At 34.1% G+C, this 27,772-nt stretch overlaps 2 protein-coding genes across 2 annotated transcripts; one reads left to right on the top strand and one right to left on the bottom strand.

The window, feature by feature from the left end:
- On the bottom strand, window positions 1-15,648 carry LOC132723563 (dynein regulatory complex protein 1-like). Its single transcript, XM_060708301.1, has 18 exons — window positions 15,464-15,648; window positions 14,578-14,778; window positions 13,915-13,966; window positions 13,318-13,374; window positions 12,485-12,559; window positions 9,011-9,148; window positions 8,197-8,406; window positions 7,733-7,872; window positions 6,907-7,041; window positions 6,425-6,571; window positions 5,981-6,093; window positions 4,731-4,870; window positions 4,006-4,095; window positions 2,659-2,757; window positions 1,432-1,625; window positions 856-1,008; window positions 420-522; window positions 1-181 (listed from the first exon to the last, which is right to left on the bottom strand). The coding sequence occupies exons 1-18, from the start codon at window positions 15,577-15,579 to the stop codon at window positions 116-118; spliced, it is 2,229 nt and encodes a 742-aa protein (XP_060564284.1). The 5' UTR covers window positions 15,580-15,648; the 3' UTR covers window positions 1-115.
- On the top strand, window positions 15,562-27,567 carry LOC132723565 (large ribosomal subunit protein uL5). The gene is made up of 6 exons (XM_060708302.1): window positions 15,562-15,697; window positions 24,477-24,633; window positions 25,110-25,216; window positions 25,905-26,052; window positions 26,779-26,873; window positions 27,498-27,567. The coding sequence occupies exons 1-6, from the start codon at window positions 15,692-15,694 to the stop codon at window positions 27,525-27,527; spliced, it is 543 nt and encodes a 180-aa protein (XP_060564285.1). The 5' UTR covers window positions 15,562-15,691; the 3' UTR covers window positions 27,528-27,567.
- The last annotated feature ends 205 nt before the right edge of the window (window positions 27,568-27,772 follow it).

Raw genomic sequence — 27,772 nt, 5'->3', positions numbered from 1 at the left:
AAATTTCAATACAAACAATAAAAACAGAGAAATTTTAATGACACGTTACAATAGTCAGGGGCTTCTAAAGTCTATATGATGAAAAAGTATTGTTTAGAAAGTGTGAGTTGGGCCATCAGCGTGGAGGGTTCATCTCTAGCTGCAACACACGTGTTGGTGGCACCTCCAATTCAGCATTTACCTGAAAAATATATAAAAATTCATTGTTACAAGAGCTCCACATGTTGTGTTAACGCTCACCTGTTAAAATAACAACTTTTGACGAAAAATTCTAAGTTAAAACGGGGCATAACTCAAAAAATAATAATAGATAATCTTTCAACTAACTTATCAAAGTCTGCACTAAGACTCAAACTCGCAAAACCTGAGCTACTTTAAGGCAGGCAGGCAAAATATGAAAAACGGGACAGTTCACTCACCTTAGAGTTGACATACTGGTGTAACAACATTCTCAATTCTGCGTTTTGTTGTCTCAGTGCATCTGTTTCTGTTATAAGACCTGACCGTGAGTTAAGACATTCGCTGAAACAAGAATATTTCAATATATAATCAAATTTCTGTTGTTTTTTTTTATTAATCTATAAGTTAACAATTGATATTGTTAACCTTTGCAATTCTTTTATTCAAGCAGAAACCAAGTTGAGAAAAAATGCTTTAACTGGCGTACCCTACCCTGCAGAATTGATGTAATGGATTTGCCCTACCTTTAATTTGGAACAGTTCATTCAAAGTTTAAGGGATTTTGCTATTAAAGCTATCAATAGTATAAAACCTGGTCATTCTGTATGGAAGAGCAGGCAATTCTTACTGTGATAAAAAACGAATCTAATAATAATAATAATCAACTGTTTTTACCTGTATTTCTCAAGACCTTCCAATAAAGCGTCCCAGAGGCGTTCCTTTTTCTGTGAGATGACTTGAGCGTATTTAGCCCAGTATTCCGAATCCCCAGAATCGTCTCTTTCCTCCAGTGATTTTATCTTAAATTGTGATGTTTTGCCTTTCTCTCTATAAAACAAAATATACAAACAGATAATTTCAATTTTGTATTAATAAATCCAACATTTCCTAAATTTTAATCAAGGTCTATTGATTGGTTTGAACTAAGAGTAAGTTATGTCCATTTGTTTGTTTTCCTGAATTTTATTTGAAGTTCAATGTTATAATATATTATAAGAAATGATCAAATTTTCTCTACCCTAAGTTATTTTTGTAAAAATTGTCAAGTATTGTTTCTGACCATAACAGAACATAACTTTTTCATTATCCATCATGTACAGACTCAATATCAAACTGAGTCTGCAATTTTCATGTTATTTTGTTGTGACTTATGCTTCTCAGGGATCATCCTTTATCCGGATTTTTTTCTTATTGATTTAATTGTTATTTACTCAGTCACCCTATATGAGATAAGATTCCAATATTGCGTACCTTTGTGGCTTTCTGTTATCGTCAACAAACGACCGAAGAGCTTTCAAAACCTCGTTGCCATGGATCAGTTCAACAGTCTCGCTCTTCGAGGAATCTGCGTCGCCCTCTTTACCAGTAAGCTTGAGTATCTCGAGTTCTATATCATCCATGTCACCGCTCTCCGTGTAAGCTGTTTTAGACTCTTCATCCTCCTTCTGAATGGTTGAAACAGTTATATTAAATATTCAATAAAACGAGAAACACTGACCATTACTTGATCGACAATATACGGGATGAAACGGGGTGTTTATGAAGTAATGGTAAAAGCATCTATTTACAGTTTAACAAGCAATCTTTTTTTCACACATGAAGTTTTTAAATAGTTCTGCATACTTTAGTTACAGAACATATGCTAACAATAAGAAATGGTTTAAATGATTCTTGGTGTCTTGAAATACCAGATATCTTTTCATATCAGTACATGTGCTGCTGTTAGATTTTCTCTGCATAAACAATTAAACAGTTTCAAAAAAAAAAGGAAAGAATAGAGGATATGAAACACACAAAACAAAGAGGGTCAGGTTTCAGTAATTTTATTAAAGACCTATGTTTCCCCTATTCAATAGTCTTCATCTAGGTGGAAAAAAAGTTGGACAGAAGGGCATGGGCAAATCTATATTCCGCACCCTTCACCAAGTTGCCGGGGCATGAAATGGCAATAGCTGTTCTTTTAATGATGTTTATTTTTCTATGTGATATACATGTTCATATGCTTTTTCTATGTGATATGTATGTACATAATATATAAAATGTAACATTTTAGTGGTAGCACCACATTGTAAACAAACTATAATAGTCAATAGTATAGTTTTTAAAATCATCCAATTCAATCTTTTAATTTTTCTCCTATTTCTTCATTAAATTTGACATTGTTCTTAAACTGGTGCTAAATTGCTAATTCAGGAAAAATATCAAAGTTTAAAAAAGGGCCATAATTCCGTCAGAATCCATGTTAGAGTTACGGAACTTGACAATGACCTCCTATATGCTCTGAAATAAATGTGTGAAGTAGTTTTGGAGAAACTTCAGTAGTTTTGGAGATACCAACTTGCATGCAACTCGAAGTGTGATGCTGACACCAACGCCTTGGTGAGTACAATAGCTCTCCCCATTCTTTAAAATGTCAAGCTAAAAAAGGAAGCTGGACAAGTCCATTTAAGAAACTAAACAAGAAGTTTAGAAATTTACCTTTTCACCTTCCCCATCCTCCTGCTCTGGTTTTCCTTTCAAATGCATAAAGTAACTAGCCAGTAGATGTATATCTTCTTCAGTATCAATATTCAATGCCTGAAATATGTATCTATATAGTTTAGTTTCACCTAGCAATAACCACGCCTTGGATAAACCTCATTTGCTATCACCCCGCCACTGTATTATCTATTATATACTAATTCAACCATTTTTTTAATGCTTACTTTTGTAAAAGTTTTGTTTTAAGGGACATTATGCATAATAAACATAATGCAATTTTTTTTCTTTTCTTTAGAAGGGGCAAACATGAAAAATTAAAATGGTAGATGCTATTTAACTCAAGAAAGTAACACTAAATATGGAAACTTGGCATAAAAATCACAAAATGTAAACAAAGTAGTACTTTGGCTTTCATTTAAAATACTAAATCACTATAATTGTACTATATATTAAAAAGCAACAGAAGAAAAAGATTGTTCAGGCCAATAAGTAACTTTTTGAAAACTTAAAGTTTCTGAGGAATAAAAATAAAAGCATTCCTGGGGCATGATGGGCCTTTAAAATGAAACAAGAGCTGTCGGTAGGACAGCATGCTCGACTATTCTTAGTGCTTGATAGTAAAAAAAATGCCTGATACAGTTACCTCCTGCTGTCTACAGGTTGGGGTCATGATGTTGAACAAGTGTGCAAAGTTTCAAAGCCATATGTCTATGGACTTTGAAAATATTTGAACTATACCAAAAACTTTAACGTAAATTCTAAGTCGAAAAAGGGGCATAATTCTGTCAAAATGCTTGATAGAGTTACCTCCTCCTGTCTACAGGTTGGGGTCATGATGGTGAACAAGTGTGCAAAGTTTCAAAGCCATATGTCAATGGACTTTGAAAATATTTGAACTACTATTACAAAAACTTTAACGTAAATTCTAAGTCGAAAAAGGGGCATAATTCTGTCAAAATACTTGATAGAGTTACCTCCTCCTGTCTACAGGTTGGGGTCATGATGGTGAACAAGTGTGCAAAGTTTCAAAGCCATATGTCAATGGACTTTGAAAATATTTGAACTATTACAAAAACTTTAACGTAAATTCTAAGTCGAAAAAGGGGCATAATTCTGTCAAAATGCTTGATAGAGTTACCTCCTCCTGTCTACAGGTTGGGGTCATGATGGTGAACAAGTGTGCAAAGTTTCAAAGCCATATGTCAATGGACTTTGAAAATATTTGAACTATTACAAAAACTTTAACATAAGTGGTTACGCCGACGCCGACGCTCGGGTGACTGCAATAGCTCTACTTATTCTTATCGAATAGTCGAGCTAAAAAAGTAGAAAAGACAAACTTACGTTAAATATGGCATCAAGTTTCATAAGAGATTGCTCATCTTTCTCCAATGGTGCCAACAACTTGTTTAATTTAGATTCTACAAGGAAACCCTGAAACAATGATAAATATATATCTTTTAAAAAAATTTAAGTTTAAAAAGGGGCACAACTCTAAATATACTACTTTCAGAATTATGCCCCCTGTCTAACATCAGCACCTCGTCATAATAAGCAAGTATTTCCTGTTTATCTTGTTCATAACTTTTAAAATGTGCGAATAATGAGCTGCATTTAAGTTTTTGCATGCATGGCAACAACAACAACGTCACAGCAATCAAAATATCTCAACTTTTGCTTCAAAACAGATAAGTTAAAAATAACAAAGAAATGAAATTTTTGAAGCTACACACCTTCAATTTAGATTAATTTTATATAAAAATTCAAAACCTATCTTAATAGTAACTATATTACCACCTTAACAAATTAAATAATTTTTAAAAGACAGCATAAATGTACTGTTACAATCCTCACATATTACCTAGAACGTAAGAAAAAACGAATCCTTACTCTGTAAGAAAAAGAGGTATGGCCACAAAGACAGTTAATCCATTAATATTTTACATAAAACATTTAATACAATTACATGGATTGTTAATATTTAAAAATTACTTAAACTCTTATTAGTATGTATTTTTCTAAAGTTTGATTTCCTAGGGCACAGACTGTTCATCCAGAGGCTAACTTACCGATTCATCACAAAGAAGCTCTAGAATTTGTTTGATAGTTTGTGCGGATATCTTGTCCAATATACTTGTCTTCTTTGGTTTACGGTCGGCGGGAATGTTGCTGTCCGACACGGATTCGTCGTCGTCTGGTTCGCTTGCTTCTGAAATCACAACATTTTCACTTTTGTTACCATGGAAACGTAAGATTATATCATCTCAAATTCAAACAATAGACAATACTGTCACATATTCAATTGAAAAAATAAGCAAATTAGAACAATGCATGCTTGTATATCAGACCTATCAGTTGACCAATGTGTGATTAAGTTTTGTTTATAATTATATGTTACACGTCATTTGTAACAAAAGCTATATGCTGATCTGAATAATTGACTTCTTCACATCTTTTTGTCTATTTAAGTCGGGTTTCCAGTCACAATGACACATAATTTTTTGATGGAGACTTGTTTTACTGGTGGAGGAAGTTCACGACTTCAAGTGCCCCTTCATGTACATAGAAGATAATAAACCCAGTGTTATTTACTTTCATTAATGTTTGGGTTCTAATGCAGATTTAAACACATTTTGGTGACATCCTGGTGGTGTGATGGCTTTCCCTATTATAAATTTTTCCACAAATTACCAATTACTAATCCCACATTAATTTTCTATGACTTTCCATAATAAATTACAAATTTTCAGAATTCCCTGATTTTCTCAGGATTTTTCTAGGAAAGTCGATTTTCCAGGACTTTGCGAGATCTGTGCGAACCCTGTTTAAATCAATGGAGACAAATGGCCTCTCAATTAAACTCAATGTGTGAGATCAACATTGGTAGAGAAATATGCCTTGTCTGAGGAACGAACTAGCGACTCCTGGGTTTCAAACCTGTTGCTCTCCCTAAAGAGACAAGCAGGCAGACTTGTAATGAACACAGTTCTAAATAAAACAAAAGTTTTACAATGAAATATAGTATAATGAGAGAGACTTAAAAAAAGTGTTGGAGCACTTTGTAACATTTAATAATAGTACTCCAGTATATACTGAACAAGACGATTGAATGATTAAATGCTAAATTCTCATCTTTTCACCCGTCGAAATACACTTAAAGAAGTGTAATTCATCTCTTCACACCAATTTATATATGAAAATGAATGAGCAATTTAAGAATTGGCGAAAATTGCGATATTTTTCTACTTCGTGAACAATTGCAAGCATCTAGAGGTACTGCTCCAACACTGTAGTGACTTATTAATCCAGTATTTTATACCTGTTTGTCGACCACCAGTAGCTGAGAGCACTTCCTGTACAACCTGCTGAGCCGTCACCCCAGATTTCTTTGTGCTTTCTTCCATTAACGGTCCCTCATTCTCCAAAAACAACCTGTCAACATCAAAATTCAAGGAATTAAATTGGCAATGCTAGCTATCATCATATTGAAAAAATAGAGGATATTCAAGTTTTTTCTATTAGTATAGGATTTAATTTCATAGATTGGTATAAAAATTAATACATTTCAAGAGCCACAAGTGAAAATAATATGATAATTTTCATAACACAAGATATTTATAGCGACTAAAGTATATTAAGATCACAGCACTTCTGATTGATTAAAGATTTAATATGATTTTTTTTACTTAATTTTCAAAATTGTGTTGTTGTTTTTCACCAAGAAAAAGCATACTGATTAATAAAATAATGACTAAAAACTTACAAGTCTGGTTGCATCCAGTCAAGACCCATTTGATGAGTATGTATAATTTTGTCCGCCTCTAAAACTTTGAGTATATTCTCTTTAAGTTCTTCTTCGTTCATGCACCATACATCACTAAACTTGTTCGTGTCTGCCTGCATAAAATGCCTGAAATAATTTAACCACACTAAAGTTTCATTTCAAGATGTTTATAAGTAAATGTCACTTCTTTTTTAGAGTATGAACAAGACTCTCTTACACCAGTGTTAAACTTAGGTGAGTATGAGCCCCACTCACTCTTACACCAGTGTCAAACATGCAAATAACATGAATAACAGCCCAAACAACTCCTGTTTGACAAAAATAAGGTGCTTTGTAATGCACTGTGGGTCATATCCAAATTTTAATAAAATAAAATCAGTGTTTACATGACATAGTGCAAAAAGCATAGATTATACCAAATAACATGCATTGCTGTAGTTAAAGAAATCGAATAACTGTACCTAGATTTTTTCTGTAGATCACGAAACTGTTCCGTGATCCTCTTGTAGTCTTCCTGTAACTGGGTATTCTCATCACGATACTGTTTCTCCTGTTTGGCGCACTTGATTCTCAAACCATTCAGAACGTCTTGTAATCTAAATAAATACAAGAAGACTTTTTTGATTCCCTTGGTTTATACAGAATTATTCGTGAGAGTCGAACCTGACACGGTTTAAACCCATGACACTAGTGGTCATTAGATTACTAGTCTGACACATTTACCACTTGGCCTTCAAACTGCTGCCACCATGTATCCCCTTCTTACCCTTATTCTTAAAATGTAGTAAATTTATGTTCAAAATTTTTTCGACTAAAGAATATAATTGAGATTTATACTTAAAGGTACACCACTGATGTCTTTTTTACATGACAGAAGTGAATTTTTTTTTTTTTTTGAGATTTTTATACCATTTGATATTTGTCTTTACTTATAACTTGACCGCAAAATTTCAGATCATTCGCTCACTCCATTTTCCCATAAGCAGATTTATTATGCAAAATGACCACGATTTCGAATTCCGACAGGAACTTTGGATTCATTCATATGAGGAAGCTATCTAGCTATCTTACAGAACAACGGTGGTTTTACTTAGGTGCCTGTTCATGCTTGAAAAAAATGCAAAGATGGGTACCTGATTTATTGTGTTTGTGCCTGAAATAATGCATGGAAGGGCAACTGGGGTCTTTCTTTGTAAGTTGCTATATGACCGTAACTGTTTTGGTGCGATGTAAACCCCTCCCCAAAAAAAAACAATAAATTTAAATAGTCGAAAGAGGGTGGTTTACCTTGTAATTTTTCGCTTTTGTTGTGATTTGGTAATAGTATTCTCCTCGTCTCGTTTTTTCAGAACTTGGAAATTGTATTCTAATTTTTCTTGATTCAGCTGATATGTAGCTCTCATCTGCTGTAGCTGTTGCTCTAACAACTGAAATATATATGTCAAGTGGTATGAGAATAAATATTTCATGAGTGAAATATGATAATTTTCATATCCAATTTTTTTATAGAAAAAAACTTAAATTTTCTGTTTATTATATACATTTTTTCTCTTTTTGTGACATTACAATTCGAAAGGCTTTCCCTTAAATTTTGTGTACTGCCAGAATTTAGAAGACAGTAGTACAGCAAGACGCCAGTGAAAATATGAAAAATATGTTTCAATGCAGTCTGTTTATTGTCATGTATAACAGTTGTAGCACTATTTACGAATCCTTAAAGAGAAAAAAGTAACAATTAATTTATAACGTACCTGTACGTCTGTTTCTAGACGTATTTTCACCATATTGTACTCCTCCGCGTCCTGTACACGTAAATGCTGTAACTGATTCTCGTAATCTTCGACACGTTTTTCTCGTGACTTCATGTACTCGACCTCTTTATCTCGGCGATGTTGCATCTTCTCCTCCCATTTCTTGTTCTCTTGTTCTAATAGCTCGTTTCTCTCCGCAACAAACGCCATCTGAAATATACACACATATACATGACATTTAAGTTATTTGCTTGACTATTCTCAGTGCTTGACAGTAAGAAAAGGGGCATAACTAAATAGATAACTAAAAAAAATATGATAAACTAGATCAATAAGAAAAGGCGGTGTTCAATGATTGCAACCCCCACACAATCCAACAACAATCTAGCGGCAAGGAGCCCAGGAGGACGCCAAATAAAAACAGGACACAGGACAAAAGGCAGAGCACAGACAAGATAATTACATAAATGATACTGAGAAGGAAATAATAGTAACCGACAAGGAAATTCAAGAAAACAAATAATTGACTGATTAATAGGCCCACAAAGTAAAAGGGAACAGGGGAAGGACACTCCAGATTCAGGGAAGGGAGAGGCAAAATTCAACACTAATGGGACCAGTGATCACAGAGAACTAGTGTGTGATTGGTTTCAGTCTATTCCAATCAGAAGTTATGGAGATACCAACTTGCACCAAAGTGTGACGACCATGCCTACGCCATGCTAAAGAACAACAGCTCTCCTTATTCTTCAAACAGTCGAGCTAAAAATCTATTTGCCACTATATTACAAATTATCAAAACCCGTTCACATACCTCAATTTCCTTCATTTCCTCTCTTAATGCTTTTGTAAGATTCTTGATTTGTTCCTCCATTCTTTCTTTCATCAGGTCAACGTCCTCTGCCTGTTTCTTCAGATCTTTTACATACTGATCATCTTTACTCTTCAGCTCCTGTAATTACAAACTAGACGTTCAACACTTTACATCTATAATCATTTGTCTGTGAAAATAGCCAATGTTGTGACAGTAAATTCTGCTTATGATACTCAAGGACTGCCAAATTTTTATCATTATATCAGGAAATTGTTTTATCCAAAAGGCAAAATATATACAATTAAAACCATTTTTACGGAGTCCCAGAAGTGGACAGGTATGTGATTAATTCATGTATATATAACACACAATATAACATAAATTATGAAGTAAATAAAAGATAAAGAAATCAACGTTTTGTTTTTATTGTACAACTGGACAGTTTCAAAACAGATGTAATCCAGAACTCTACCAATGTGGGTTTTTCATAGGGGTGTAATCGATTCAATCGATATCGGTGTATCAACGATCTTTCTTTTCCGATTCGATATCGATTCCATTTTTTAAATATCGGATATCGAATGCACACATGTTTCTAGCTAAAGAGACTTCAGCAAACAGGTATTATAGTACTGATAGACCAAACGTCAAAATAAAAGCGACATATAAAGTTATGGAAGCCAGAACTAACATAATTATTTCAATCATTTATTTTCGAGTGAGACTAAAAAAAGGATTGGAGCACCACACTAAATACCGTATTCCTGTATATACCGGACACGGCGCTTGAATGATAAAATGCTAGAATCTTGCTTTTTAACCCAACGGAATGAACTTTAAAAGTTCTAATTCATCTTTTCACGTCGATTTATGTATGATAATGAATGAAAAATTTGAAAATCGGCGAAAAAAACGATATTTGTCTATTTTCTGATAGCGTCTAGAGGTACTGCTCCAATCTTGTATTGAGTTAAATCCTTTATTTTCTAAAAGGAAAACGGAAATCAACACCAGAGTTACCTCCCAGTGTCTTTAACGAATGCTGCTGAATTTTGTTGTAATCTCGCATGTCTGCTAAGTGGGGTCAAGACCCCCAATTCAGATTTTTAAAACGGAAAATGCCAAGAAATGTTTTGTAAGTGTTTCTTTGTAAAAATTATGATTACATTATGTTAAACTTATTCCGGTTCTAAACATAATTTGCCAATTAAACACCGACTTACTTATGGAACGGCAAGGACGGGATTTAGCATAATCCGTAACTACATGTACGTTATAGCAACAACAACAAAAGTTAGAAATAGAAAAGGTTTTAAACATTATAGTTACTAGTCATTAGTTGTCATTAAAAGTTCTAATGATAAAAAAGAAATAAGTTGTTCACTTTTCAAGGTTAATTTATTTTTGTGCATGTGTTTAAATATAACTGCATATTTATTATTGAAACAAATAAAAAAAGACTTGAAAGCTAAATTTTTCCTGGCAATCGATATATCGCTGTATCGCCGATAATTCATTACCGATATATCGATACAACAAGAAGCGCCGCAATGCGACGAAAACCAGGTTTTCAACGACCAAATTTTGATGAGACAGCAATCAATAGGTCAAAGTACACTGAAGTTAATGAGTAGAAGCTGAAAATTCTATTGTAAGCAAATGACCTTGAACTTGCTCCTAGATATCAAAGTAGCAATCCAAAGCTGCCACTCAGCAAGTTTATTGTCAAAAGGTCAAAGCAAACTCAAGTTATAACATGAAAACTAAATACATTAACCTTGATCACAGACACCTGGGTAGCAATCCCAAGCTGCCTCTTTATATAAGTTATCCATTCATCAAGTTTGGTGTCAAAAGGCCAAAGCAAACTCAAGTTATTTAGCGGAAACTGAATTTCTATTTTTAATAACAGTGACCTTGACCTTAATCACAGACACCTGGATAGCAATCCCAAGCTGCCTCTTGATATCAGCTATCCATACACCAAGTTTGGTGTCAATAGGCCAAAGCAAACTCAAGTTATAGAGCGGAAACTGAATTTCTATTTTTAGTAACAGTGACCTTGACCTTGATCACAGACACCTGGGTAGCAATCCCATGCTGCCTCTTGATATAAGTTATCCATACACCAAGTTTGGTGTCAATAGGCCAAAGCAAACTCAAATTATTGAGCGGAAACTGAATTTCTATTTTTAGTAACAGTGACCTTGACCTTGATCACAGACACCTTGGTAGCAATCCCATGCTGCTTCTTGATATAAGCTATCCATACACCATGTTTGGTGTCAATAGGCCAAAGCAAACTCAAGTTATTGAGCGGAAACTGAATTTCTATTTTTAGTAACAGTGACCTTGACCTTGATCACAGACACCTTGGTAGCAATCCCAAGCTGCCTCTTGATATAAGCTATCCATACACCAAGTTTGGTGTCAATAGGCCAAAGCAAACTCAAGTTATTGAGCGGAAACTGAATTTCTATTTTTAGTAACAGTGACCTTGACCTTGATCACAGACACCTGGGTAGCAATCCCAAGCTGCCTCTTGATATAAGCTATCCATACACCAAGTTTGGTGTCAATAGGCCAAAGCAAACTCAAGTTATTGAGCGGAAACTGAATTTCTATTTTTAGTAACAGTGACCTTGACCTTGATCACAGACAGCTGGGTAGCAATCCCAAGCTGCCTCTTGATATAAGCTATCCATACACCAAGTTTGGTGTCAATAGGCCAAAGCAAACTCAAGTTATTGAGCGGAAACTGAATTTCTATTTTTAGTAACAGTGACCTTGACCTTAATCACAGACACCTGGGTAGCACTCCTAAGCTGCCTCTTGATATAAGCTATCCATACACAAAGTTTTGTGTTAATAGTTCTAAGCAAACTAAAGTTATTGAGCGAAAACTGAATTTTTCTCTTTTTTTTCAGCAACAGTGTTCTTGACATTAATCACAGACACATGCGTAGCAATCCCAAGTTGCCTCTTGATATAAGCTATCCATACACCAATTTTGGTGTCAATAGGCCAAAGCAAACTAAAGTTATTGAGCGGAAACCAAAAGTTGACGACCGCCCGCCCGCCCGCCGACTTCGGCATTACAATAACCCGGTTTTCGTTGAAAACCTGGTTAAAAATCCTTATCGATGACACCCCTAGTTTTTCAAAGCTAATTCGTAGGTACAAACAAAACTTTTACCGTTATAGCTTAACGGTGCACGTAACCCGCCACAATAGATTTTTCATCCTGTTGCGCTTATTTTTGAAGCTGTACTGTAAAAGTTTGTTTGAACCTATGTATTCTTAAATGGATTTTATCTTTGTTTCACATACCTACGGATTACCTGGGAAAAACCCAAATATTCTTAATTGGAGTTTATCTTTGTTTGTACCTAAGAATTAGCTGGGAAAAAACACATATTCTTAATTTCGGAGTTTATTTATAGAGAACATATAAAGAATATTGTTTAAACATACCTGTTGGAAATCATTTATAAGTTTATTTTTCTCATCTATCATACCATCACATGAAGTCTTCTGCTGCATCAACATCTATAAAGTAATATGTAATATTTTCTTTTTAAAACAAAACTGTTAATTTCCACTCATAACAATTTCATAAAAATTTAATGTAAACTTTTTTATTTTAATTTGTGTTGGAAGCTATAAGCTTATTGAAACACTCTTGAATCCATTTCTGCCTGAACTTTCTGGAACCAACTAGTACTAAGCAATAAAATGTAAAGTTTCTTGTTCAAGGAAACAACGGCTTGCCCCTGGCGGGTTTGAACCCTTGCAGCCAGAAATCCTCAGATTACTTAAGTCTGATGTGTTAACCATACACTGGTCATAACATTTTAAGTTATTTTTTTTTTCACATCCTCTAACATCTTTAAAAGCAAACTATGGAGAATACATATATTTCTGGGTTTAAAAATCAACCACAATTATTTCAGCAAGCAACAAAATTGTTACAGCATATGCAAAAAAAATAATATAAAAGATACAAGTGACATGGTACAGCATTTTACCAAATGAAAACACAAGCTAACCAATCAATCTAGTATTTGGCAAGTACATTATTGTTACCCTAAATGACAATAATCTCTCTCTCTTATTTATCAATGAAATATAAAAATCCCTGCAACATGAACTACAGTCAATTTTTATCAAACTTCAATAATTTTAGGTGGGGGTGGTTGGAAGAGCCCACAATGTATACCAGCAATGTATACCATGCCAAATGTTCAGAAACTCATAATGTATACTTTACGTATGTAGTAGAATGAGAGTAAAAATGTTTCACTGACCTCGTGCAAAGATTGTGGAATTTCCTTCTGTAATGCTGACTCCCATCTTTTTGTTATCTTGAAGATACAAAAAAAAAATTGCTCAATACATAACACAAAACAAATTCTTATCATCTGAAAATCTAACAAGAAATAAATACATAATTTCTACATGTTTTACATTAATTTCTAGTTAAACAAAGAAGTTTTAATATAAATTATTCTGGAATACATAGTAACACTTAAAACTCAACATTTACTTGCCAATTTATGATGTTATAATTATCATATACAATCAAGCCTGCGAACAAAGACCACAAATAGGAGAGAGCAAACATGGTCTTTCTATATTTGAAGGTTACTCTGTTTTTATGTAATTAATAAAGGGTTTTTTGAAAATGGCATTTATTTAATGGTAGACTTTTATACAGGTTTGACTGTAGAATAAAAAGACTTTATATGATATTGGATACTTCCAAGTAACCACACAAGCTATATACAAATCTGCTGAACGCTGTTTACATATGTCAGATTTGGGGGAAAATGCTAGTCCAGGAAAATGTGGAATATTTCAATGAACATGTTATATTTATACACTGTATTCACTATCTAAATTACCTCCTCGAATCTGTCTGCCCCGGATTTAGCTTCCTGCTCCAATCTTTCCTTCCTGCAAAACAATCATAAAAGTACATGTACAGTATTGGTTCACATCATATTTTCTATAAACATATGTCTCAGCTCAGTAATAAAGGTTTTAGTTTAAGAAAAGAAAGGGAACCCAAACCTGAAGTTTCATTCTTTAAATGATTTTAACCAAAAGTTTGTTTATTTTTAAAAATCCAATTCCTGACATATAACTTATAAGAAATCCAGAAATCCATTTTAAACAGAACAAGAGCCGTCAGTATTAAAATGGCCACAATAACTCTCTTAAATAGGTAACTCTTAGTTATAGGAGTTACTTGTATAAGATACCAATTTGCAAGCAAATATCTTAACCAAAGTTTGACAGCTGATTTTACGCCAACACCTGTGTGAGCACAGTAGCTCTACCATTTTCTCCATAGTCTAGCTAAACAAAAACCAGTAAAGAGCCAACAGAGCCAGGCCAGCCTGCAATTCCATATAGTCAGACCAGGCTTACCTAAACTCTAAATTTATATCTTAATATCCCTACAATTGATAATGGACTATTCCAAACTGGTACCCGAAATATCCAAGAAAATTAAGAAGTTCAGCAGGTTTAAGGGCTAAGAAAATATAACCAAAAAAAATTACCGGAGTCTCTTAGCATCTTCCTCCTCATTCCTACGCATTGCCTCTCTAGCATCCCCTGCCACACGTATGTTTGTAACCAACTCGAAGCCATCCTGTTTTAATTTTGTCAGACGGAGACGACTTTCCTCAATCTGTTTACGACTCTTGCTTAGCTCTTCTTTGATTTCCTTTTTCTCATTTGGATCCTCACCTAATGCAGCCCTAGAAAGTGAATAGAGTAATTATTAATATTCAATATAAAATCTTATTTTCAAATTTATATATTACAGCTAGAGGACTTATTAATTTGGTTATCTTTAATCAATTACAACACACTCCACTTATGTGACAATTTAGCCAAGGTTGCTTTAATTAATAAAAACCCCAAGTTGCATGAAATCAGAATCCTTGGGCTTAAGACTTTATGAATTGTGATTTCAGACATTCTGAAAGAAAAACTTCAACATACAAATGTAACCAGACATTTTGCGTCCAATAATTTTGGGTTAAAGGAACTCCACTGAAGTCCAATAAATACAGATAAATTAACAATAGTGCTGGCATCAATGATCCGGAAGGACCAGAAAAATATAACAACATTAAGTGAAGTATGGGGCAACTTTTTACAGCTGCCACACGGCACCTGACACCTGCTGTTTTGAAGTAAAAATCTGGAAACAAATTAAGTCCCTTTAATAACTGGACAGGGTAAGAAACTGATATGATCTACCATAGATAAATGTTTAAATAAGTTGTCAGTGTATAATGGGTAAATGAAGATGTAAAAAGAATTCATCATACATATAAAATAATACTTTAGTAGTTAAAGTAAAATCAGTAAAACGAAAAAGTCATTCCAATAGGCAAAATTTCATGTGTGTGAAATGAATAAATTTTGATAATTTACCTCCTTGCTGCTTCAACACGCTTCTGAATACGAATCCGTCTTGCGGCAATTCTTTCTTCAGGATCATTTGAATCAACACTTGGTCCAATTTCCTCTTCTTCGCCACTTGAACTCATTTTGCAGAAAGTTGTTGATATTAATTCTGTTGCTAAGTGTAAACCATTAATCACGTGACTGATATTTGGAACATTTTGATGTGTGTATTTCCTTTTCCGGTTACTTCTAAACATGGCGGTGGGTAATACTTTTAGTGCTTGTATATCTATGTTAATCGAGTGAAGTAGAAGGAGTTTAACGTTGTCAGTAACGTTTTAAGTTTGTTAAAGGTTTACAGTAAAACACCGTCCTTTCATATTGAGCAGTTAAACATTATTTTTTCAAGAAATTGATATTTAATAACACTGCTAAATAGATTGTTTCTTTAGATGACATGTCAAGTAATGATCCGAAAGAAAGCGCTGTGTTAAGGCCATGCATGCATATGTCTTTCATAGTTTGATGAATGTCTTGCACTCTTGTCCAAATAATCAAGTTTTTTCAAGAATATATTTACGATGTTTATAAGCAATAGTCATAATAAAAATAATTTGTAAGAGAAAGCAAAGCCTATGGGACATGGGGACAAATAGCTATGATCTGATAAGCCCAGGTGGCTATCTTGAATAAACACCATCTTATATAGATATATTATGTCATGGTCCGGAACTGTTCACTACTTAGCATAGGGGAGATGTGTGAGCGGCCGGATAGCTCAGTCGGTAGAGCCGTTCCGAGAGTCCCGGGTTCAAGTCCCGGTCAGGCTGCACATTTTTCTCACCCTGTGACATTTGGCCCCCAAAGGGGGGCTGTGGCTGAAATAGCTAGAGTAAAAATTTACATAATGTCATTGCTCTCTAACTCTGTGAAATTCGAGGACGAATTTCAATGTAACAGGTGAGTATGTCATGGTTCAGAACCGTTCACTATTTAGGGGAGAAGATGTGTAAGCGGCCAGATAGCTTAGTCGGTAGAGCCGCGGAAGGGTATTCCGAAGGTCCCAGGTTCGATCCCAGTCTGGCTGCAAATTTTGCTCACCCTGTGACATTTATAAAATAAAATTGGTTGATTAACTGCAGTGTTTTTTCTCACTTAATTGGGAAGAGGCCTAAGCCTCTTGATTTTGGGAAAAAATATTGCTAAAATTGCTGATTTGGGAAGTAAAAAAGCTCGTTTAAGTTCAGACTTTTGGGAAAACTGCATGATTTTAAAGAAAATTTCAATTGGGAAGAGGCCTTTTTTCAGAGTCTGTTATATAAGTAGGAAAATCACTGAACTGTCGGTGTCAAAAAGTGACTCGGAAACACAGAAATATATACCATTTCGTTATTGTTGAAGTTTCTACTCCTGACAGGAACACAGGTAAACGTTGCGTGGCCATGACTTACACTATACCCCCGTTCCCCCTCTACAACCCAAAACCCTAAAAAAAAATTATGAACAAAAAATTTTTTTTTTATGACTAAAATATTATAAAGGTATTTTACTCTACTTTCATTTTGCATAGAAATATCACTAGCATCTCAATTATCAGCGCATATATTCATCAATTTTTCACCAATCTTAATAATCTTGGTCTCAAATCTTAGATAAATAAATACTCTTTAAGAAAACAACACTGGCATTTTCGCTGATTATACGTAGCAAGAAATATCCAAGCCCAAACTGTCAACAAATGAAACTCGGAAGAGATCTGATTGCACCGTTTCGGTAAAACTCTCACGAGTAAAACACACTAAATTCACCGTAAAAGAATATTTCTTTGTATTGCGTATTTAAATATGGTAAAATTAAGTTATTATTTGTAATAATTGTTCAATCAAAGCATCATATGAAACTATAACGCACCTTTTTTCCTATATGTCAAATTCTCAATTCAAAATGAAAGTAAATTGGCACAGCAGAGTTGTTTCCCTTTAAGTATTTTCATTGGTCCGAGGTTTTCCTGTGACCAATGAAAATACTCCATTTGAAAACAATCTGCAGGCCCATTTTACTTTCATTTTGGAATGAGAATTTGACATATAGGAAAAAAGGTGCGTTATAGTTTCATAAGATGCTTTGATTGAACAGTTATTATAAATAATAACTTAATTTTATCATATTTAAATACGCAATACAAAGAAATATTCTTTCACGGTGAATTTAGTGTGTTTTACTCGTGAGAGTTTTACCGAAACGGTGCAATCAGATCTCTTCCGAGTTTCATTTGTTGACAGTTTGGGCTTGGATATTTCTTGCTACGTATAATCAGCGAAAATGCCAGTGTTGTTTTCTTAAAGAGTATTTATTTATCTAAGATTTGAGACCAAGATTATTAAGATTGGTGAAAAATTGATGAATATATGCGCTGATAATTGAGATGCTAGTGATATTTCTATGCAAAATGAAAGTAGAGTAAAATACCTTTATAATATTTTAGTCATAAAAATTTTTATTTTTTTTCATAATTTTTGTTTAGGGTTTTGGGTTGTAGAGGGGGAACGGGGGTATAGTGTAAGTCATGGCCACGCAACGTTTACCTGTGGACAGGAAGACTGCATTTTCCACCTTTGGAAAACAGAAAATTCCTTTCCAAAATTTTGGTTATTTAAATTCCAATGCAACAATGGAATTGTGAAAAATGATGAAATCAAGAGTACAAATCTCTCTTTATAATACTTAATAATGTTTTACATTTTAAATCACTGACTTGTGTCTTCGATATTTTGCTTTTTAAAATAGTTAATCTGCTTTTTTTTTAAATCATAAATCAGTTAATCATAAATAGTCATTTAGCAGAGATCATCAATGAGAAGGCGAAAAAACATTCATAGTCTTGAAATAGTATTTGTCCATTTAAATTAAAGCACATAGGCAAATTTAGAGACTGCTTTGGTTTGCTGTCTTTATTTATATTGTGCAATAAAAAATCCATGATGCAACTCTGGCTTAGCATTTTGCTTTGTTCAGTTACTTTGAGTGGTACAAGACTAAGTTTATAAATCATAAAGTGAAAATTTTTATCCCAAGATTTCTGGCTGTTGTATTACCAATGAGTCAACTTGCATCATTTTTGCCTCAAAGTTGTTATACTGGTTTACCGAGATCTGTTTTGAAATTGAAACTATGAATAGACTTACATGTATGTAGGTACCTATGCACTTGCTTTCCTAAACTAATAGACAAAATCATAAATTGGAAGATAAATCAGTCTTCTCAGCAACTCATTTCTTAACAATTTTAGTTTTGTTAGTTTCTTTAAAAAATTATTTTGGGCGAGTAAATTCATCTGGCGTAGATTTTGGCTTACAGACTTCCTGAAAGTTGAAAAAAGTGTCGGACTTTGGGTTTGACAAACCATGAAAATCTGTCGGACCGAAACAAAATCTGTCAGACCAAATAAATTGATCAAAATTAGGGATGGCAACGAATACCAAAATCAATACTCGAGTACTCGATCATTTTTCCGATCGAGTACTCGGTTACTCGGACGATTTCCAATGATCTTCAAAGTTTATCACCGTCCGCATGCTACTTTTGTTTTCTATTTACATTCATAGAATGAGACAAATTAATTAAAATTTAATCAACGACATTATATTTTAGAACATTTTAGTTAATGAATATCAAGTTTAAAACAATTGTTTAACAGTTGAAACATTTGTTTCTTCTTGTAATAAAATAGACTGATCGGCGGCAACAAAAGTTAAACTGGGTCTAAATACTACCTTAATTATTATATCATAATAGCAATACGGCCCTTAATTTGTTGTTTTCAAAATTGTTACCTTAAAACAAGATTCGGGTACAAACTGCAATGTGTTACACAATTAATCATAAGAGGCCGGAAGACGTAAGCGACACATGTGCGCGTGTCAAACTGTTGATCGCCTCATTAAATTTATGGTATCATTTTCGCACCTCTGCAAGGAAGTTGTGATTGCATTTAACAGGTATTTATGAAGTTATATGCACATCTCCGAATTTCTGAACTAATTGGATACACCAAACTGCCTAAATAGCAAATAAAATAGAAATTATACATTTTTCCGAGTAATCGAATATCAATTTTTGTGTCGCCTCTACGGAGTAGTGGCGACATATAGGGATCACTTCTCCGTCGTCTGTCTGTCCGTCTGTCCGTCTGTCTGTCTGTCTGTCCGTCCGTCCGTCACAAAACTTGTCCGGACTACTCCTCATAAACTACTGGTGCAATTTCATCCAAACTTTACAGGAATGATCAGTACCAAGTCTAGTTGTGCATATTGTCAGGATTTTCCGGTTCAATGATTTTTGTCAGAGTTATGGCCCTTTAATAATTTTTAATTTTAAAGTTTGTCCGGACTAATTCTCTTATACCACTAATGCAATTTCAATGAAACTTTACAGGATTGATCTGTAGCTCAAGTCCTTGCGCATATTGCACGGGTTTTCCGGTTGAATGACTTTTGGCCGAGTTATGGCCCTTTGATAAAAAGGTTTCTTTTTCTGTGTGTTGCCAGATACACAAGAGCTTGTCCGGACTACTCCTCATAAACTACTGGTGCAATTTCATCCAAACTTTACAGGAATGATCAGTACCAAGTCTAGTTGTGCATATTGTCAGCATTTTCCGGTTCAATGATTTTTGTTTGAGTTATGGCCCTTTAATAATTTTTATTTTTAAAGTTTGTCCAGACTACTTCTCTTATACCACTTATGCAATTTCAATGAAACTTTACAGGATTGATCTGTAGCTCAAGTCCTTGCGCATATTGCACGGGTTTTCCGGTTGAATGATTTTTGGCCGAGTTATGGCCCTTTGATAAAAAGGTTTTTTTTTCTGTGTGTTGCCAGATACGCAAAGCTTGTCCGACTACTCCTAATAAACTACTGGTGCAATTTTATCCAAACTTTACAGGAATGATCAGTACAAAGTGGTTAGTGTAGTTGTGCACTGTCCGTCTGTCTGTCCGTCTGTCACAAAATTTGTCCCAACATGAAATTGGCCATCATGAGGCGACACATGTGATTTACTGATCGCTCTTGTGTTAACCGATATTCGGACGTTCGATCGAGTACTCGGTTAACCGGTTACTCGTTGCCATCCCTAATCAAAATCAAAGAAAAACTTGTGTTTGCATTTCTAAGACACTTTTTGGTTGTTTTTTTTTTTTTTCGCCGTAAAAATGGGCACATTCCGTACAGCGCATTTTCATCTCCTCCCTGTCATACACCAACGATTCACGGTACTGCTTCCATTTTTCATTAAATTTTGTCTCGGGGGGGGGGGGGGGTCTATTCTTTTTATCCTTTTATTGCTGTTCTACATGCAGCTTGGATAAAAGTCGGACCGATCCGGAATAAAAAATCGTCGGACCTGATCAAAATTTATCAGACATGTCCGTTGGACAGATGTATTTCGGGAAGTCTGGGCTTATATTGAGAAATACTTTAATATATTATTGGGCACTGCCACAGATAATTGGTTGACCTGTCATGCCTAACTCTACATAGTGGTGCAAATAAGAGCTGTTTTAAATAAAACAATTCTATTGAGGCATTGTCAACACTTTTCCACCATTGAACAAAGAAAGGGCTACATTAAGATGCTGAAAATTTGATCTTTTGTGAGAATTGTATTAAAATTGATGAAAGTAAAGTTTTAAATAGCAATTTGATAATTTATGCACATTTGGCAATGGAAAGGACAGTTTCATGCTTTCTTTTCTGACAATAAGATGATGTGCAATAGGAAATCCATGATGCAACTCTGGCTAAGCATTTTGCTTTGTTCAGTTACTTTGAGTGGTACAAAACTTAAATCTATCGATAAGGCCAAAAGTAAAATATTGTTTGTTTCCTCTCCCACTACCTACCCATATTTTCTTAACAACTCTGGCTAAGCATTTTGCTTTGTTCAGTTACTTTGAGTGGTACAAAACTTAAATCTATAGTAAGGCCAAAAGTAAAATATTGTTTGTTTCCTCTCCCACTACCTACCCATATTTTCTTACAGCATATTCATATTTTATTTTATCACATAAACCGCGGCGCATATAGTCTAATAAAGCCATTTAATAAAAACGATATTACACTACTGTAATTACACTTTGACGTGCCGTCATTTGCGTTATATAGAAACATAGCGTAAAAGCACACTAATGTTAGCGTTGCACTATGGGCGCGTCATTGAAAAATTACTCATTTTAACAGTTCACTATTCTTATTTTATATATGTGATAAATAGAATATTATATTCGTGTAGATTCAATACTAAATTTATTGAACATGTTGAATAAAACAATATTATGCTCGCCAGAGGCTCGCATAATATGATTTTATTCAACTCGTTCAATAAATTTAGTATTTAACTACACTCATTCAATATCCTCTATGTATAAATAATTTCAAAGGCTTCCCTTTTAATGTACAATGCTATTTCAAAGAAATTCATCAACAGCATTAATGCAGACTTACCATTAGTAATTTTATGCTTCTCAGTTTGGGAGAAAAAGCATGATGCCTCTTAATTACCAGTAGTTTCTTCTAGTATATAGCAGGGTAATAAGGCCTTAGCACATTTGGCAATAGAAAGTTCAGCTTTGCTGCCTTTTCTTCTTAGTTCTATTATGATAATGTGCAATAGGAAATCCATGATGCAACTCTGGCTTAGCATTTTGTTTTGTTCAGTTACTTTGAGTGGTACAGAAATTAAATATATATATATTTATATGAAATAAAATAAATGTTTGTTTCTCCTCCCCTTACCTACCTAGTAAACATGAAAACAGATCCTGCCCTGCAGTGAGAGTCGCATATTTGTATCTGTCTAAAACTTGGAAACATTTTGGGATTGCCATCAACAGTGTTTAAAGTGGTGGGGTTGTGTGGGAAATCATTGTAAATTGTAAAAATTGGGAATATATTTGGGAAAAAGGGCCTTAGCACATTTGGCAATAGAAAGGTCAGCTTTGCTGCCTTTTCTTCTATTATGATAATGTGCAATAGGAAATCCATGATGCAACTCTGGCTTCGCATTTTGCTTTGTTCAGTTACTTTGAGTGGTACAAGACTAAGTAAAATAAAATCATGAATTCAAAGATTTCTGGCTGATTAATTATTATTTACTTGATTATTTATGCACATTTGGCATTGGAAAGGGCAGTTACATGCTATTTTTTCCTGTAATATAATAATGTGCAAAAGAAAATCCATGATGCAACTCTGGCTTGGCATTTTGCTGTGTTCAGTTACTTTGAGTGGTACAATCATGAATGTATTTTTTAAAAACCTGCTGGATGGATGTTAGGCCATCCTTAAAAAAATGTTTGTTTGCAGTAACCCGACCGACTCACAAAATTTGCCCCTACTCAAAATTTTTTTTCATGGTCTGGATAAAAAAAATTTTTTTTTTTGAATCAGAAAATTATGTCTTGTGCTTTGTTTTCGTTCTTTTAAAGGTTAATGGAAGAAATAAAATGTAGGTCTTATTAAATTAGAATTCAGTTAGGCCAATTTTTTTTTATATTTTGGTTTACTGATTTTTTCCAAAAAAAGGTAGGGTCGGCAGCGGGAAAAAAAAAAAAAAAAGTTTTCATAACTATAAATGTGGTGCATACATATACATAGTACTTACTAGAGCAATGAAATTAAATACATCGCCGATTGTCTATTCCAAAGATTATTTAAATACACAAAAAACCTTTTGCTCACATTGCCATTGTTTAAAAACACACATGAAATCTACACACGATGACTTATGACAAGTGGCAAGTGAGCTCTTCAAAAGAATCTGTCATTCTTTGATGTTTACACACTGCTGTGTAATCTGAATCATCAAAGGTGCCGAAAATCAGCTGACTTGCACTCATTTCTTTATAGGTCAGATGTTAAAAAAAGTGTCAAGAAAAGATTACACAAAGTCATGTTCAATTTTGCCCATTATGAAAATATTTTTATCGGATAATTAGCTGGTCAATTTTTGACATAAAAATCTATTAAAAGTAAGTGCGGGCATTTTTTTTATTTTGTTTGTTTGAAACCTGTATTCAATGTGCTTTTAAAGACTAATTTTTTTTGTTAAATCTGAAAATACTGATCTTGTCAATTGCAGCAGATTTCTCTCGCTCTGTCCTTGAATGTAATAGCTTAATACGTAATTTGGCGTGTTTTTTTTTTGTTTGGTTGTTTTACATTTTTACGCATTTCGACCTTCAATGCATTGATGAAATATGATCAAAGCCTAATTATAATTCTGTTAGAATGGCTTGACCCCATTTAACAAACATTCTTTCATAATACACCAATAAACACTTTGCCCAACTAGCAGACGACAGGCTATTCTCGAGTAAAGATAACCGGTTGCGTATCTCTCTGTATAAATCGTAGGTAAAATAGTCTGGCATGTGGTAGGTTTAACAGTTAATTAAAATACTTACCTCGACATTTCTTTGACAAGTCGTATTATTAGCAGCGTATTTCAAGACAACACAGAATTTTTGGGGGGGCAGATTTTTTTTTTTTCATTTTCCCAAAATACAGAGTCGGCGGGTCTGTAAACCGAAATATCAAAAAATAATGGCCTTATCAATTTATTAATTGTTACCAGATAATCAAAGCATATATTGTTAAGCATTTTGAAATTCCATGTTTATTTGGGAGTACAGTTCCATAAAAAAAAAAAAATCGACCTACCTACCCACCTTGAAAATTCTTGGTCGGGTTACTGCAAACAAACATTTTTTTAAGGATGGCCTTATTTTGTTGTTATCCTATAAAAATTGTACTTCGTCTACCCAGTGACTGAGTCTGTTTTAACAGTGATATCTTTTTAGATTATCTTCCTACCAATAAGACCAGTTTTTACCAAACTTGAAAAGGAATATTCCTGGTGGCATCCAATGTTGGATTGCTTTCATCAGATATATTCATACATATATACACATGTACAATGTTTATCAGGCAGAAATATTGTGTTGATTGAAATTTTGAATGTGGTGTTCTTTATTTTCAGGACTCGAAGGACAAAGATAAGGAGAAGAACCCCATGCGAGAGTTGCGTATTGTTAAACTTTGTCTTAACATCTGTGTAGGAGAGTCCGGCGATAGATTGACCCGTGCTGCAAAGGTGCTTGAACAGCTTACTGGTCAGACCCCTGTCTTCTCAAAAGGTAAAACATTTTTGTTCATCTTGTTTGAGATAATTCTTATCATCGAAATATATGTGTATAATTTCATGCAGTTTTGGAGCAGAAATAGGAGGTCATTGACAAATCTAAAGGGTATCTTGTTTTCTATTAAATAAATATTTACTGTTGTGAAATTGTATTTATTCACAAAATTGTCAATGACTTAAACAAATTAAACTATGGGACTTATTAAGAAGTTTTTATCATATCAGGGCATTTTCCAACATGTGATATAAATTTCTTTTCCCCATTTAGTAGCTAAATTAATGTAACAGTATAAAACAGGACTGTAGTGTATCCACAAATGTTGGAATTACAGGGCTAATTTTCACAAGTGACCCAGGACCAAGACTGGGAAAAAAAATGTAAAGTGGGAAATGAAATGTACCCTGTAACCCATGAACGTGTTTCTATATCACTAGTATATATTTATATATATTTGAATTTGAACATTGTAGCCCGTTACACTGTGAGATCATTTGGTATCCGAAGAAATGAGAAAATTGCTGTGCATTGTACTGTACGAGGGGCCAAGGCCGAGGAGATTCTGGAGAGAGGTTTGAAGGTATGCTACTTTATAAGCCAGATTTCAGTGTGTGTTCAGGTATGAAACCCACTAGCCCCTCACCACCACTGTGGGTTTTAATTTGGATTCTTTCATGAATGTTAGGATACTATCCAGCTACTTTATTGGGGAATGTGGACGAGTGGTCTAAATCGCAGACTTCAGACCACTTGCCCCCATTGTTGAGGGTTTGAATTCCGACAAGGACTAGGATTCTTTTATGTGAGGGAGCTATCCAGCTAGCTTATGACACTTCTCTGGTTCTACTTGGGTGCCTGAAATAATGCACGGAAGTGTACCCAAGTTCTCCCTCCACCAGTAAATGCGGTCGTATGACCTGTACTGTGTTGTGCCTTAAATAATACAAGGAGAGGCACCTGAAATCTTCTGGATAGTCTTGTGTCACCTTAATGGTTTCAATACTTTATATATAATATATTTTTTTTAAAAACAAAAAAACAACCAATTTGAAGTTCAAGCCGTTTTTATAACATGATTTTCTTGTTAGACTTGACATGTCTTTATACCCAAGACATTTCAGCAATAGGCTTTAAATCTAGCATTCATTCTTGAAATCAACGAATATTATTTCCAGTTATATCAATGCACCACTATGTTTTTGATGTTTCCCTCATGTGTCGTTAACTTAATACAAACAATTACAAGATTGACTTTTAATATTATTTAGGTACGTGAATACGAATTGAGAAAAAACAACTTCTCAGAATCTGGAAACTTTGGCTTTGGAATTCAGGAACACATTGATTTGGGAATTAAATACGACCCAGGAATTGGAATCTACGGAATGGATTTCTATGTTGTTTTAGGTCGCCCAGGTATGACGTTGTTGTTTTTTTGCGTTTTTTGTTTTTATTGTATGTGTATATATAATTAGAGTTTGTAAGGAAAAGAATCTGTAAATTTTCCATTTCACCAAATACATTCCAAAAAACCATTAAAAGTCTGCCTGTAAGCTATCAACAAAATGTTTTGTAGGTTGCATGGGTTGTTATTTACGCAAAGTAAGTCATAATTTCATTGCAATCAGGGCTAACTGTACCCATGCATTCACTTCATAGGCTTATAATATCTATAAGACTGGTCCTGTGTAAGACATTTCAAGTTCCAAAATTTATGTAACATGCACAAGACCAGTGAAGACACTGTCTCGAGTCATTGAATCTTTAACCTCTGGATTTTCTGAAATGGACTTTTCCAACTCAATTTTGGAACTGTCCAATTACAAATTTTAGGGATATAAAGATGAAATTTTATTCCATCAACAGTAGGTTTAAGCTGTGCCAGCATCTTTAATTCTGTCCATGTTAGAAAGCTGTTAAGCTAGCTTACGGAACATCTGTGGTTCTACACAGACGCCTGCTTGTGCCTGAAATGATGCACAGAAGGGGCACCTGAGATCTTCCTTCACCAGTTAAGGTGGAGTGTCGCCATTTTACCTATACTGAATTGGTGAACATAAAAAACCAACAAAATAAAGAACAACTTAATCTTGTTAAAACTTTGTAAGATAAACAATGATGCGTTTGTACATTCTTTTACAGGATTCAATATCTCACAAAGAAGAAAAAGACACAGCAAAGTTGGTATTAAACACAGAGTAACAAAAGAACAGTCCATGAAGTGGTTCCAACAGAAGGTAATGTTGAAAGTATATGTTTGTACTTTTCTTGAAAGAATTGCTTGCAACTTGTCAGCTGACATCTTAGTCTATTAGACATTTTGTATATGGAGTAACTTGTATGCTTGACTAAAATGCACAATTACAATTCTGATGATGAAAGGACAAAAAGAAAAATGTACAATGCAAATAATTGGTTGATGTGAACACATCTTTTGTACTGACCTGCATTTTGTGTGAAATGGTTCTTGAGGGGTAGGCTTTGCCACCTTCCAACAACAAGCACGGAAAAACACTAAAATATCTTAATAACCAACTTATAAAGGAAACATTGGGTTTTAAGATTGGTGGGTCTCAATATGAATGAGGCACAGCATAATCTTTCCCTTTCTTTTTTCGCACACTAATTTTACAAACTCGCAAAATGATTATTGAGGACCTTTTATATTACTTTATTGTCATATTTATATATAATATTTTTTTACAAAATTACGGCCCTTTGTTATTCACAAATGGAATATTGGTGAAAAAGCTGATTTTGTGACAATTTACTTGTTTTGATATTTCATCTTGACACTTAAAAAATGAAATTAAATTTTTCTCCATTTCATTATTATAAAAACGATTTTTTCTCTCTTTCAGTATGATGGTATCATTCTTCCTGGAAAATAAACTGTTATTACTTTGTAAATTACATCAAATAAACCGGCTTGAAGAGAACAGAAGTGTTATGTTTTATAAGGAATTTGAAGACAAGTGTATTACTGCATTTTTTATGCTTTGGGGGAAAATTTGGTGTATATTGTTTTGCACCTGGTCATCCATCCATCTGTTTGTAATTTTGTGTCCGCTCTGTATCCTTATAACTGATGGAACTTGCAGAATTGTTAATAATTGACCTTCAGGTCAAGGTCAGC

This window comes from Ruditapes philippinarum, unplaced genomic scaffold (assembly GCF_026571515.1).
Source record: "Ruditapes philippinarum isolate M1 unplaced genomic scaffold, ASM2657151v2 ctg3342_1_1_1_1, whole genome shotgun sequence".
NCBI classification, from domain to species: domain Eukaryota; kingdom Metazoa; phylum Mollusca; class Bivalvia; order Venerida; family Veneridae; genus Ruditapes; species Ruditapes philippinarum.
The sequence above is the reverse complement of the archived record's forward strand: the minus strand, read 5'-3'. Positions and strand labels throughout refer to the sequence as shown.